This window comes from Bubalus bubalis, chromosome 10 (genome assembly GCF_019923935.1).
Source record: "Bubalus bubalis isolate 160015118507 breed Murrah chromosome 10, NDDB_SH_1, whole genome shotgun sequence".
NCBI classification, from domain to species: Eukaryota; Metazoa; Chordata; class Mammalia; order Artiodactyla; family Bovidae; genus Bubalus; species Bubalus bubalis.
This window is the reverse complement of record NC_059166.1, coordinates 15,514,715-15,529,387: the sequence shown is the minus strand read 5'-3', so window position 1 is coordinate 15,529,387 and position 14,673 is coordinate 15,514,715. Positions and strand designations below refer to the sequence as shown.

The following is a 14,673-nucleotide window of genomic DNA, read 5'->3' as shown; positions in this document are numbered from 1 at the left end:
TAAATGTATTGAATCACATACATAAATTAATCAGAGCCATGGCATTTACTATGACTTTCATGAGTTAGAGAGACTGAATACATACTACCTTTCATATGTTAAAAATGAGAACTCAGAATATTGATGCTGGTCTTTTATTATTATACATTTTTCTAAATAGAAATATGGCATGATTTTGAGTATATGCAATTACATACTTTGTTAATCTTTGAATTGTGTGAAAGAATTTGCAGTAACATTTGAGTGTTGTTGTAAACACTTAAAATGGTAAAAAGGGAAAGCAATAATCATGTTTATTATCTAGGGTACTAAAAATGATGCCAAATTATTGAAATGATTCTAATTTGCCTTTAAAATATGTCTGTTTTTAATGTTCTCTTAGTTTTTAACATTTAAAGCATTAGAAATAGACCATGCTATTTCAGCAAACCTATCTGAGATTCGAAATAAAATATTCACAGCAGGGCATAAATTGACTGATTTTCCTTGATTGGCCCATTTCAGTACTCTTTAAAAATTTTAGATGTGCAAAAACTAGTTGTGATCTTTGCTGATGACAGAACACCTCTTTTCTCTAGAGGTGGGCACATCCTCTGCTTCTGATGTATTTTTTAATTATATTTAATCGACTTCCCTGGTGGCTCAGATGGTAAAGTGTCTGCCTACAATGCAGGAGACCTGGGATCGATCCCTGGGTTGGGAAGATCCTCTGGAGAAGGAAATGGCAACCCACTCCAGTATTCTTGCCTGGAAAATCCCATGGACAGAGGAGTGTGGTAGGCTACAATCCATGGGGTCGAAAAGAGTTGGACACGACTGAGCGACTTCACTTCACTTAGAGAATCAAGGAATGTTCTAAGTAACCCTTATGAATTATTGTATAGTGACCAAAGCTTGGTCTCTAAGTCCACTGTAGCATTACTTTCTTTCTTCCCCCATGAAGCCTCAACTGAGTCATGGATCCGTGTTTGATCTAGAGCAACAGATTCCAACCTTTTTGGCACCAGAGACCTATCTCATGGAAGACAGATTTTCCATGGATCGGGAGTGGTGGGCGTGGTTTCAGGATGATTCAAGCACACTGCATGTATTGTGCATGTCATTTCTCATCTAATGCTGCCACTGATCTGACAGCAGGTACTGGTCCATGACCCAGAGGTTGGGGACCCCTGATCTAGAGGAACACCTGCCCCTTCCGCAGATCCTAAAAGGTCAAGGACAGGAGGCAGATGACCTGTCTTCCTTGCTAAGATGACATGAAGATCTCCCTACATTTTTGCAAAGTATAGGTGCTCCAGAGTTGCTTCCATTTTTCTCCTTCTTTAACTAGGCTTTTAAGACAATTATGTGCTCTGTATCTGGGAAACTATGTTGTGTTGAAAATGATGATTGGTTATTTCCCAACAGAGAGCTCAAGTGCTGAACTTTGATGAATGTTATCTTCTTTGGTGTTAAAACTTATTTCTTATTTGACCAATAGAAAATGTTTAAAGGAAAACGAGGAGAATAAGAATCAAGTCTCACAGAATTGCAGGAAACATGAGGAATTTCTGGCTCAACTTCGTGACTGCTTAGATCCAGAGAAGAATGAAAAAGCATCAGATGAAGATTTAATTCTTAAGGTGCTTGTATGAAGACTAAAATGACTATGCATTGAATAGTCCTTCTGATGTGTGCCATGAAGAGGAGCTGAGGTTAAGTCTCGGGGTGTAGGAGAACAGGACAGGAGCCCATATGGCATTAACCAACTGTGTGATCTGGGAAAAACCATACCACCTCTCTGAGCCTCAATTCCAAGATTCTTTCTAGCATAATTTGGGATTAATTTTTCTCCAGAAGCTCTCTCTGGCTCAGATGGTAAATAATCTGCCTGCAGTGCAGGAGACCCAGGTTCAATCTCTGGGTTGGGAAGATCCCCTGGAGGAGAAAATGGCAACCCACTCCAGTGTTCTTGCCTGGAGAATGCCATGGATAGAAGAGCCTGGTGGGCTACAGTCCATGGGGTCTGTAAGAGTTGAAAATGACTGAGTGACCAATACTTACTTACTTAATCTCCAGAAGGGATTGATTTTTTGCTTAAAATATATTTAGATTGTCAAATAAAAATAATTATTCATTTAAATGATATGTTTTAGGAAGATTTTTGTTTGTTTTAGGTACAGTCAGAAACACATGCACACAACTAAAAACCAGAACCCGCTGCGTGTCATTTTGGGGATACTTGTGTGTCAGGTTAAAATGAGCGCTATAGTACTTTTTAATTTTATGCTTAAGTCAAAAAATAAAAATCTTGCTGTGATGGTACGTTGCCATTGAGATGGAAGCTAATGATATCAACTGAATAATTCACTTGGCTTGTGGTGATTCATTAGGGAACCTGAAGGTATTTGAATGGGCACCATATCTCTGCACCTACCCTTGCTTCTGAATGGCTTTCCACACAGCCATTCTTTTTTAAAACAGTGTTTTATTTATTTATTCTTTAAAATTGAAGTATAGTTGATTTACAATGTTGTATTAGTTTCAGGTATACAGTGAAGTAATTCATAGACATATAATTCAGTTACATATACGGGGATGTGTGTGTGTATATATACTTTTTCAGATTCTTTTCCCTTATAAGTTATTATAAAATATTGAGTATAATTTTCTGTGCTATACAGTAGATCCTAGTTTTATATACAGTAGTGTGTTTATGTTAATCCCAGACTCTAGGGGTGAAAATCTCTAGGTCCCTCCATGTTGCTGCAAATGGCATTATTTCATTCTTTTTTATGGCTGGATAATATTCCTTATATATATGTACCACATCTTCTTTATCCATTCCACTGTTGATGGACATTTAGGTTGCTTCCATGTCTTGGCTGTTGTGAATAGTGCTGCCCTGAACACTGGGGATATGGCCATTCTCAAAGGCCTCCCCTCAGTGGTTTATTAGTAAACATCCCGTGTGTTCCCTGGGAGAGCTGTGAAATGATTTCATTTTACTTCAGGAAGTTCCATGTCACTGATGAGTTTTGGTTGCTCAGGCCCAGGTCCATCTAATTCCCTCAAGGTGCTAGATTCAGCTCTTTATCCTCCTCTCTGTTGCTAACATGTGACCAGGAAGCCTGGCTGTAAAAGTCTACTTTGCATTGTAGTTTGGAAGCTTATCTTTAAAGCAAGTGGTGGGGAAAAGAGAAGACAATTAAAATACTTCTTCCTTAAGACACCCTTTCCCACCTCACAGGCAATCTCCAAGTACTAACCTGTGTTGAAACCATATTAACTTCGCCTTTTTATTTTCTTCTAATGCCTTGACATCTGGGGCCTTGCTGACCTTGGGTTCCAGGGTGAGCCAGTTCCTAGTAAATGACTCTTCTGGGTGCACAGCTTTCCTATGCAAACCACCGAACTCAGAGCAGCCCACACCCCAACCACTTCTTCTAGCAGATTTTTACACTCTGGGCCACTATCCAACCAATCACCCCAGAGCCAGGTGCCAGATGACTAGAGATGGCTCCCACACTCCAGAACCCACTGAAATTCTTCAAACTAGGCAACCCTAAGCCTGCCCATCCTGCCTCACCTCTTTCTTCCTGTGGAAAACATGTTTTCACCCTGGCTCCCTCTGTCTCCTGCCCAGCCCTGGTGCTCCCTGGGTGGCCCTACATGGCATGGTGTGCCCCCTTCTCTCAGGAACTGTGAGCAACAAACTCTCTTTCAGTCTCTCCTGATTTGTTGGCCTCACTGTACCTGAAGGATAATATAACCTATATTTTTAAACAGATACTGGGACCCTGGAGCTTTAGCATCTCAATCACCTAGCAACTCCTCACCTTATTTATTTATTTTGGCTGCGCTGGGTCTTTGTTGCAGTGCATGACGGCTTCTCTAGTTGTGGTGCATGAGCTTGGTTGCCCTGAGGCATGCTTCCTGACAAGGGATCTAATCCATGTCCCATGCTTTGGAAGGCGGGTTCTTAACCCCTGGATCATCAGGGAACTCCCGCTCCCCATCTTACATAGAAATCACTGGTCAAGAGTAAAAAGCCTGCTGTCTTCAACACTCACCAGGTGTTCCCTGAGGTTACCAAAACCTCTCCAGTTTCAAAACCATTCCCTTATTCTCTTCACCTCATAAATACATGTATACACACCCTCTAAGGAAACCTACCTCTTGAGAAATCTGTAAGCAGGTCAGGGAGCAACAGTTAGAACTGGACATGGAATAACAGACTGGTTCCAAACAGGAAAAGGAGTACGTCAAGGCTGTATATTGTCACCCTGCTTAGTTAACTTGTATGCAGAGTACATCATGAGAAATGCTGGGCTGGATGAAGCACAAACTGGAATCAAGATTGCCAGGAGAAATATCAATAACCTCAGAAATGCAAATGACACCACCCTTATGGCAGAAAGTAAAGAAGAACTAAAGAGCCTCTTGATGAAAGTGAAAGAAGAAAGTGAAAAAGTTGGCTTAACATCACTTCATGGTAAATAGGGAAACTGTGGGAAACAGTGGCAGACTTTATTTTCTTTGGGCTCCAAAATCACTGCAGATGGTGACTGCAGCCATGAAATTAAAAGACGCTTACTCCTCGGAAGGAAAGTTATGACCAACCTAGATGGCATATTGAAAAGCAGAGACATTACTTTGCCAACAACAGTCCATCTAGTCAAGGCTATGGTTTTTCCAGTAGTCATGTATGGATGTGAGAGTTGGACTATAAAGAAGGCTGAGGGCTGAAGAATTGATGCTTTTGAACTGTGGTGTTGGAGAAGACTCTTGAGAGTCCCTTGGACTGCAAGGAGATCCAACCAGTCCATCCTGAAGGAAATCAGTCCTGAATATTCATCGGAAGGACTGATGTTGAAGCTGAAACTCCAATACTTTGGCCACCTCATGCAAAGAGCTGACTCATTGGAAAAGACCCTGATGCTGGGAAAGATTGAAGGCAGGAGAAGAAGGGGACAACAGAGGATGAGATGGTTGGATGGCATCACCAACTCAATGGACATGAGTTTGAGTAAACTCTGGGAGTTGGTGATGGACAGGGAGGCCTAGTGTGCTGCAGTCCATGGGGTCACAGAGTCAGATACAACTGAGCAACTGAACTGAACTGAAGGAAAGATGGTAGCAAAGAAGGGCTTCTAAGAACTTATTTGACATCCATCCATCCACTTCCCAAATATTGAGTGAGTGATTACCATGTGATAGACAGTATTCTGGGTGTTGGGATATAGCAGTGAATGAGACAAGATGGAGTCTGTGCCCACATAAGAGTTTCCACTGTTGTGGGTCAAGATGCAGAGGCAATAACAAATAAGTATATACTATTACGCCCAGAGTAAAAGGTGCAGTGAAGAAGTACAAATCAGGTTCGGGGGAAAGACCATGAAGCATGTTAGAGGCATGGAATGCTAGTTTAGGTAGATTGGCTAAGGTGTGCCCTCTGGAATGGGGACTTTTAAGGGATATTGAAACCATTGTATAGCACGGGGAACTCTGCTCAATGTTATGTGCCTGGATGGGAGGGAAGTTTAAGGGGAGATTGGATACATGCGTATGTATGACTGAATCCCTCTGCTGTCCACTGGAAACTATCACAACACTCTTAATCAACTATACTCCAATATAAAATTAAAAGTTTTCTTTCTTTTCTTTTTTTTTTCAATAAAAGGATGTTGGAAAGGATAAGTGTTCAAGAGAGAGGGACCAGCCCTGATTCAGGAGCAGGGCACCATGTTGGCAAATTGTTGAGGCTAAAGATGCGTCACTTCCCCAGATTGTCCTAACACACATGCTGGCCATGTCTTGTGGAGTTTCAGGTCTTCCTACAGGCATCCTTGTGCTGTCTGCATGGCTGTTTCCCTGGGGCCCAGGAGCCTGGTTGGTTTTATTTTCCCTCCTTCTAAATCATACAGATCTTATTAATGTTCCCAGCTAGCCCCTCAAATGCACAACATGAAGAGTGAAAAGCCCAGCTAGTCCCAATGATAACCATGGTTTGTGCATGTTATCAGGATTTTTTCTATGCTTATATTAATTAGAAGGACTTTCTTTTGAAATAAAGAGAGTCCTGCCTTCTTCTCTGTATTTCTCCTCTGTGCCAGGTAACGCCTTATAATCAGTTGGTGCCAGCGGACGTGGACTGAATTGAACTTCCTTGCTTGCCTGCTGTAACTCTGTAGAAACATCACCATCCCTGGAGTATTTAGCAGCCAGGGGCTTGCCAATGCCTGTTCTGTCTGAAAGCTTTTGGCTGAATGCTCATCATTGTTGCCTTGTAGCTACCTTTTGGTTAATTTCAATTTGCCTATCCTGTCTGCCCATAACAAGAGAGTTTAGAGGCTGCCTTTGAAAATGTTATCTTTTGAGTGGATGGAGGAACAGTGCCTTTACTGTTTTCATGTGATAATGTGATCACTGGGGTACATAGATCAGAGTTGCTTAGAGAGAGTAGTATGAAATTACTCATTTTTACAGGACAGCTGTAATTGCTTTCTCTTCAGCTTGGAGAGCTGTGCAAGGAAAATGCATTTGTGAAAGGACAAATTGTTGCTCTTGAAGAGACTATAAATGTCCATGAGATGGAGGCAAAAGCTAGCAGAGAGACAATCATGAGGCTGGCTTCAGAAGTAAACAGAGAGCAGAAAAAAGCTGCCTCCTACGTTGAAGAGAAAGGCCAGCTGAGCCAGGTACAGTATGTGGAGCACGTGTGTGCATCTGTGATCATGTTTATGAGGCAGAAACTGAAAATCAGGTGTGGATGAGCGTACTGGTGTCACCGACCTCAGTTCCCAAAGGCTCCTCTCAGCAGAAGGGCTGGGGGGCACGTGGGACTCTCTGACCTGATCAGGCCTCTGGATACAGCTTTTTTCTAATTAGAAAAAAAGAAATGCAAAACACTTACTAAGTAAAACATGTGTACTAATGTGTCTTATTTGGTTGAATTATAAGGAGTAAAATTTTTTTTAACTTATTATTATTTTTTAAACAAAGAGGCAATGCATTCACAAGATACAAAATTCTAAGTGGACACAGGAGAATGTGGTGAGACGTGTCCCCCAATCCCTTCCCCCCAACCACCCAGTTGCTCTCTCTAGAGGCAACCTCTGTTAATAATTTCTTATATACCTTTCTATAAATATTCTATATGCATATATTTATTCTTTTTATTTATTGTTTAACACAAATGGCAACAACTTTGCACACTCAATGTTTCTCTGTTTATTTTGAAAAATTGGTAAGGTACTACACAGTATTGTATACAAGGCCGCTAGGAATAATCCATCATTTCTCATATGTGAGACTCTGTCAGTAAGACAAAAATCCCAAAAGTAGACTTGCTGGCTGAAAGGATATAGGGGTTTTAATTTTGAGAGACATTGCCCAAGGGAAGTGACTCTTACCTCTGAACTTTTATTTATATAATTAGTTGCTTGATCTTTCCAAATGAGTGAGAACCTGTTTGAGCATGGGAATTAATACTGTATGTTTTTTTTAAACACTATATAATCATTTTTAAAATTTTCTGTCAAAGAAACTAATTATGGGATTAATGATAGGGGTTAATTTCCAAAACCAAAAGTAAGCTAGTGCCATCAGTTAGTAAAATATGTAGGAGAAAATTGAAGAGTAAAGGAGATGGAGTTCAAAATGAAAGACTGACTAATGCTGAGAAAAAGAGGCTCCATGAGGGGTGAAGTTTCAGTGGTGTCCCACAGGCTGTGAAGGGGGTTCTGGAATTGGCAGGACTCAGTGAAGGAGCTATCTTCGTGGGAAATCCTGAGGTCTTCCATGTCTATGGGGACATCACTGCCAAGGTGAGGTGAGATGGGAAGTTGGAATGTGAAAGTGATCCAGTAATGATAATAATTTCTATTTCTCTCCAATTCCCTGCATCAAAGAGCCCTTCTGACCACTAGATTTCTTCTTCTGTCACATTAACCTTGTGAAAGGAGAAAAGATTTTTACCACCATTACCAAGTCACTCCAATCATTTCAACACCTTCTCTTAGTCTGCTTCAGTTCTCATAACAAAATGCCATACACTGGGGGCTTAAAAAACAGACATTTATTTCTCATATTTCCAGAGGTGGGGAAGTCCAAGATCAAGGGGGTGAGAGTTCTCTTCCTGGCTTGCAGACACCCACTGTCTTGCCGTATCTTCACATGGCAGACCGAATTAGCAAGATCCCTGGTGTCTTTTATAAGCCACTAATCCCAACACAAGGGCCCCACCCCCATGGCTCCATCTGAAGATAATTATCCTTCAATGGTCCCATCTCCAAACACCATCATATTGGATGTTAGGGCTTCAGCATTTGAATTTTGAGGGGATACCATTCAAATAATTATTTTTTTCCAGCTTTTTCTTAAGAAAAATGTCAAAAAAAAATGTCAAACACATATAGAAAGGGTGAAGGAATACAATGAGCATCCATTTATTATACATCCAAATGCAACAATTGTTACCATTTTTCTGTATTTGCTTTATTACCTGGTACGCATGCACACACACATGCAGACATATTTGCAGAATCACTTAAAAATAGGTTTAGACGTTATATGTATTGTTTCTGACCACTGAAGCTTAAGAATAAGGACATTATCCTACATGACCACAATATCATTATCACATCTAAAAGTCAACAGTGATGCCACAGTATCAATTACTCATGGAGGTTTCCAAGCCCACAAGCTTTTTGTACTGCTTGAAAGGTGAAGTTTAATCTCCCTCCCCTTGTGGGCTGGATGAAGTGGCTCACTTCTGTGACCGGAATATGTCAGAAGTGGTGGTCAAATCTCACTTTGGAGATTGGGTTATGAAAACACCGTGGCTTTTGTCTTAGATATACTCTCTTGAATTCTCTTGAGTCACTGCTTTTGAGGGAAGCCAGGTGTTATATGGGGGGGCACTCAGGTAGGCAGTTGCATGGCCCAGGAGCCCAGGAACTGAGGCCTATCACCTACCATATGAGTGAGACTGGATGTGAATCCTCGTTCAGCTGAATCTTGAGATGATAGTAGCCCTGGTCAACAGTTTGATTATAGCCTTATGAGAGATCTTGAATCAGAAACATCCAGCTAAGTCAGTCCCAGATTTCTGGCCCATAGAGCTGTGAGATAATAGATGTTTGTTGTGTTAAGCCATTAAGTTTGGGCTAATTTTTTACACAGCAATAGATAATAAACATCTAATATTGACTTTCAAATTTAATAATTTTCTACAAGAATGTCTTTTATAGCTGTTTTCTTCCCCAAATTGCAGTACATTCTAGGTTCATCCATTGCATTTTTTGGTTATTTTTAGCCTTTTATATATATATATATATATATATATATATTTTTTTTTTTTTTTAATAGCATTAAAAAAAATGTTATTGACTTCTCATACAGAGTACAAAGCAGTGGCCTGACTGTTTCTTCAAGATGTATTTAACTTGCTTAACTATACCCTATACAGGTAAAGTTGGATTTAGAGGCAGTATTGGATTCAGGTTAAACCTTTTTGGCAGGAATATTTCAAAGATAAAGTTGTAAACTTCATATTGAATTGCATTAGAAGCAAATAGTGTTAGATTGTTCCATTGTTGCTGAAACTGTTTGCCCATATCTTCAGTGAAAAGGTACATTTTATTTTCTGAAGCCAAGTAAGGAGAAAAGGAAAGATATAAACATCGGAATGGATGGTCATGTATGGATGTGAGAGTTGGACTGTGAAGAAGGCTGAGCGCCGAAGAATTGATGCTTTTGAACTGTGGTGTTGGAGAACTCTTGAGAGTCCCTTGTACTGCAAGGAGATCCAACCAGTCCATTCTGAAGAATTCCAAAGAATAGCAAAAAGAGATAAGAAAGCCTTCTTCAGCGATCAATGCAAAGAAATAGAGAAAAACAACAGAATGGGAAAGACTAGAGATCTCTTCAAGAAAATCAGAGATACCAAAGGAACATTTCATGCAAAGATGAGCTCGATAAAGGACAGAAATGGTATGGACCTAACAGAAGCAGAAGATATTAAGAAGAGATGGCAAGAATACACAGAAGAACTGTACAAAAAAGATCTTCACGACCCAGATAATCACGATGGTGTGGTCACTGACCTAGAGCCAGACATCCTGGAATGTGAAGTCAAGTGGGCCTTAGAAAGCATCACTATGAACAAAGCGAGTGGAGGTGATAGAATTCCAGTTGAGCTATTCCAAATCCTGAAAGATGATGCTGTGAAAGTGCTGCACTCAATATGACAGCAAATTTGGAAAACTCAGCAGTGGCCACAGGACTGGAAAAGGTCAGTTTTCATTCCAATCCCAAAGAAAGGCAATGCCAAAGAATGCTCAAACTACCGCACAATTGCACTCATCTCACACGCTAGTAAAGTAATGCTCAAAATTCTCCAAGCCAGGCTTCAGCAATATGTGAACTGTGAACTTCCTGATGTTCAATCTGGTTTTAGAAAAGGCAGAGGAACCAGAGATCAAATTGCCAACATCTGCTGGATCATGGAAAAAGCAAGAGAGTTCCAGAAAAACATCTATTTCTGCTTTATTGACTATGCCAAAGCCTTTGACTGTGTGGATTACGATAAACTGTGGAAAATTCGGAAAGAGATGGGAATACCAGACCACCTGACCTGCCTCTTGAGAAACTTGTATGCAGGTCAGGAAGCAAGAGTTAGAACTGGACATGGAACAACAGACTGGTTCCAAATAGGAAAAGGAGTCCGTCAAGGCTGTATATTGTCACCCTGCTTATTTAACTTATATGCAGAGTACATCATGAGAAACGCTGGACTGGAAGAAGCACAAGCTGGAATCAAGATTGCCGGGAGAAATATCAATAATCTCAGATATGCAGATGACACCACCCTTATGGCAGAAAGTGAAGAGGAACTCAAAAGCCTCTTGATGAAAGTGAAAGTGGAGAGTGAAAAAGTTGGCTTAAAGCTCAACATTCAGAAAACAAAGATCATGGCATCTGGTCCCATCACTTCATGGGAAATAGATGGGGAAACAGTGGAAACAGTGTCAGACTTTATTTTTCTGGGCTCCAAAATCACTACAGATGGTGACTGCAGCCATGAAATTAAAAGACGCTTACTCCTTGGAAGGAAAGTTATGACCAACCTAGATAGCATATTCAAAAACAGAGACATTACTTTGCCAACAAAGGTTCGTCTAGTCAAGGCTATGGTTTTTCCTGTGGTCATGTATGGATGTGAGAGTTGGACTGTGAAGAAGGCTGAGCACCGAAGAATTGATGCTTTTGAACTGTGATGTTGGAGAAGACTCTTGAGAGTCCCTTGGACTGCAAGGAGATCCAACCAGTCCATTCTGAAGGAGATCAGCCCTGGGATTTCTTTGGAAGGAATGATGCTAAAGCTGAAACTCCAGTATTTTGGCCACCTCATGCGAAGAGTTGACTCATTGGAAAAGACTGATGCTGGGAGGGATTGGGGCAATAGGAGAAGGGGATGACAGAGGATGACATGGCTGGATGGCATCACTGACTTGATGGACATGAGCCTCAGAGAACTCCGGGAGTTGGTGATGGACAGGGAGGCCTGGCGTGCTGCAATTCATGGGGTTGCAAAGAGTCGGACACGACTGAGTGGCTGATCTGATCTGATCTGATCTGAAGGTATCTGTAGGGTGAGAATTGGCAGGTTATTTCTGTTCCCCCTTGAGTTACCTAGTGATGTTTTCATCTATTGATTCTTGCCTGGATTAATTTATATCAGGGGTGGCAAAGTGGTAATATTCAAATTTCATCATTCCTTCTACTTATTAGTCAACATTCTTCCTAAAAAAAAGCTTTTTATTTTCTTTCTTATTATTTTCAAATCTATGGACACATGAAATTTTATTTACTTACTATTAATAATCAATTATTCTCCTTTTGGCTTTCCAAATCCTCCATGTTTGGCCAGAAGGAGTCCCTGCAGGATTGTCTCTGTGACCTTATAACTTGACTCCTTTAGTCTTTCAATGCTTCTGTGCTTTTAAACAGAAGATATCTTAGGCTCACTTACAATTTTCAGACCACAGAACTAAAATTAGCCTGTTCCCTATGGAATTTTGGCTCCTTTTACAGGTGAAGAGTGCTTAGCAACCAAGATTCAGGCTTTAGGTATGCTCATTGCTATTGGGATGTCATTGCTTTTAGTGGATAGAGCTAGAAATGCTTTTTTAGAAATGAATTAATGCTGATACTTTTGGGAGTTTTTATTTGGTATTGGAGTATAGCTGATTAACAATACTGTGATAGTTTCAGATGAACAGTGAAGGGATTCAGCCTTACATATACATGTGTCTGTTCTCCTTCAAAGCCCCTCGCATCCAGGCTGCCACATCACATTGAGGAGAGTACTGTGTAATTCTGATATTTTTAATTAAAAGTAATATTTTAGAGTTTTATTAATATCCTTTTACTTTATATTAGTAATCTTTTGGATCCTAATAATAATATTTACTCATTTGCTTTGTCTTATAAATATATATATAGATGTCTTATAAATAGATATAAATAAGATTATTTAAAAATGACACTTTCAGTATTTTACCTATAAGTAAACTTTCTTAGTGAAATTTATGACTCTCAGAGTTTTTACTTTAGTACTGTCAGCAATCTTGAGTATAATAGTCACAATTTACCAATCACTTGGAAATTTGGAAAACTCAGCAGTGGCCAGCCACAGGACTGGAAAAGGTCAGTTTTCATTCCAATCCCAAAGAAGGGCAATGCCAAAGAATGTTCAAACTACTGCACAATTGTACTCATTTCACATGCTAGCAAAGTAATGCTCAAAATTCTCCAAGCTAGGCTTCAACAGTACATGAAGTGAGAACTTCCAGATGTTCAAGCTGGATTTAGAAAAGGCAGAGGAGCCAGAGATCAAATTGCCAACATCCGCTGGATCATTGAAAAAGCAAGAGAATTCCAGAAAAACATCTACTTCTGCCTTATTGACTACGGTTAGCCTTTTAATGTGTAGATCACAACAAACTGAAAAATTCTGCAAGGGATGGGAATGCCAGACCACCTTACCTGCCTCATGAGAAATCTGTATTCAGGTCAAGAAGCAACAGTTAGAACTGGACATGGAACAACGGGCTGGTTCCAAATTGGAAAAGGAGTACGTCAAGGCTATATATTGTCACCCTGCTTATTTGCAGGGTACTTCTATGCAGAGTACATCACGAGAAACACTTGGCTGGATGAAGCACAAGCTGGAATCAAGGTTGCTGGGAGAAATATCAGTAACCTCAGATATGCAGATGACACCACCCTTATGGCAGAAAGTGAAGAAGAACTGAAGAGCCTGTTGATGAAGGTGAAAGAGGAGAGTGAAAAAGCTGGCTTTAAACTCAGTATTAAAAATACTAAGATCATGGCATCCAGTCCCATCACTTCATGGCAAGTAAATGGGGAAACAATGGAAACACTGAGAAACTTTACTTTTCTGGGCCCCAAAATCACTGCAGATGGTGAAATTAAAAGACATGAAATTAAGACTTTTACTCCTTGGAAGAAAAGCTATGACAAATATAGACAGCATGTTAAAAAGCAGAGGCATTACTTTGCCGACAAAGGTTCATCTAGTCACAGGTATGGTTTTTCCAGTAGTTCATGTATGAATGTGAGTGTTGAACCATAAAGAAGGCTGAGCACTGAAGAACTGATGCTTTTGAACTGTGTTATTGGAGAAGACTCTCGAGAGTCCCTTGGACTGCCAGGAGATAAAACCAGTCAATCCTAAAGGAAATCAATCCTGAATATTCATTGGAAGGACTGATGCTGAAGTTGAAGCTCCAGTACTTTGACCACCTGATGTGAAGAGCTGACTCATTAGAAAAGACCCAGATACTGGGAACAATTGAAGACAGGAGAAGGGGATGACAGAGGACAGGATGGTTGGATGGCCTTACCAACTCAGTGAACATGATGAGTTTGAGCGAACTCTGGGAGATGGTGTTGGACAGGGAAGCCTGGCGTGCTGCAGTCCATGGGGTCGCATAGAGTTGGACACAACTGAGTGACTGAACAACAACAACGCCAATCACTGCTAGGTGCTCAGAGAGGTTATGTATTGTGCTCGGTATGCACAGCTAATAAGTGGCAAATGATTTGAACCCTGGTCATGATGTTGTCTTGCTTTTAACAGTAACCCCTTTTATATATAGATTCACGGCTGCTTCCTACATACAAGTCTGGTGCCAAAAATTATTTGTCAGGGGAACAGTAAAGATGAATAGCTGTGCAAATTTCCTCAGTGAATGAATGACATTAATTTGATGATAGAGAGTAGTTACTAACTTTTCAAGCCTAGAAAATTATGAAGAATTGAGTTTGTCTATAAAATGCATTTTTGGAGATGAGCAATAGGAAATGACAGTATGTTGTAAGAGCACATTAAGAAGTATAGAATTTATTCCTCTTCTTATGTAAGTGTCTTTACCCTTGTAAATGACCGGTGATGCAATGTTGTTCAGACTTGTGAAACACATTCACTTTGGGATCAAGTTCCTGCCAAAATAATAAAAGTTATAAAAAATATGGGCAATAAAAAGCTTGAGGTCTTTAATAAAGTGCTCATTCATGGGATTATGACTCCAGAGATTTACTACTGAAAAACACTGTCAAGTGGTTTTACTGACACATTAACGGTCTCAGAGAGAACCTTCATAA

General features: G+C 40.2%; 1 protein-coding gene across 5 annotated transcripts in view; it reads left to right on the top strand.

Annotated features, from left to right (window-relative positions):
* The window catches only part of CCDC170 (coiled-coil domain containing 170), a 96,289-nt gene that overhangs the window by 35,349 nt on the left and 46,267 nt on the right, over window positions 1-14,673 (top strand). For all 5 annotated transcript variants that reach the window (XM_025294356.3, XM_025294355.3, XM_025294357.3 and 2 more), the window contains 2 exons: window positions 1,481-1,622; window positions 6,495-6,680. In XM_025294356.3, coding sequence (XP_025150141.3) covers window positions 1,481-1,622; window positions 6,495-6,680 — 328 coding nt within the window. The remainder of the gene's footprint in view (window positions 1-1,480; window positions 1,623-6,494; window positions 6,681-14,673) is intronic.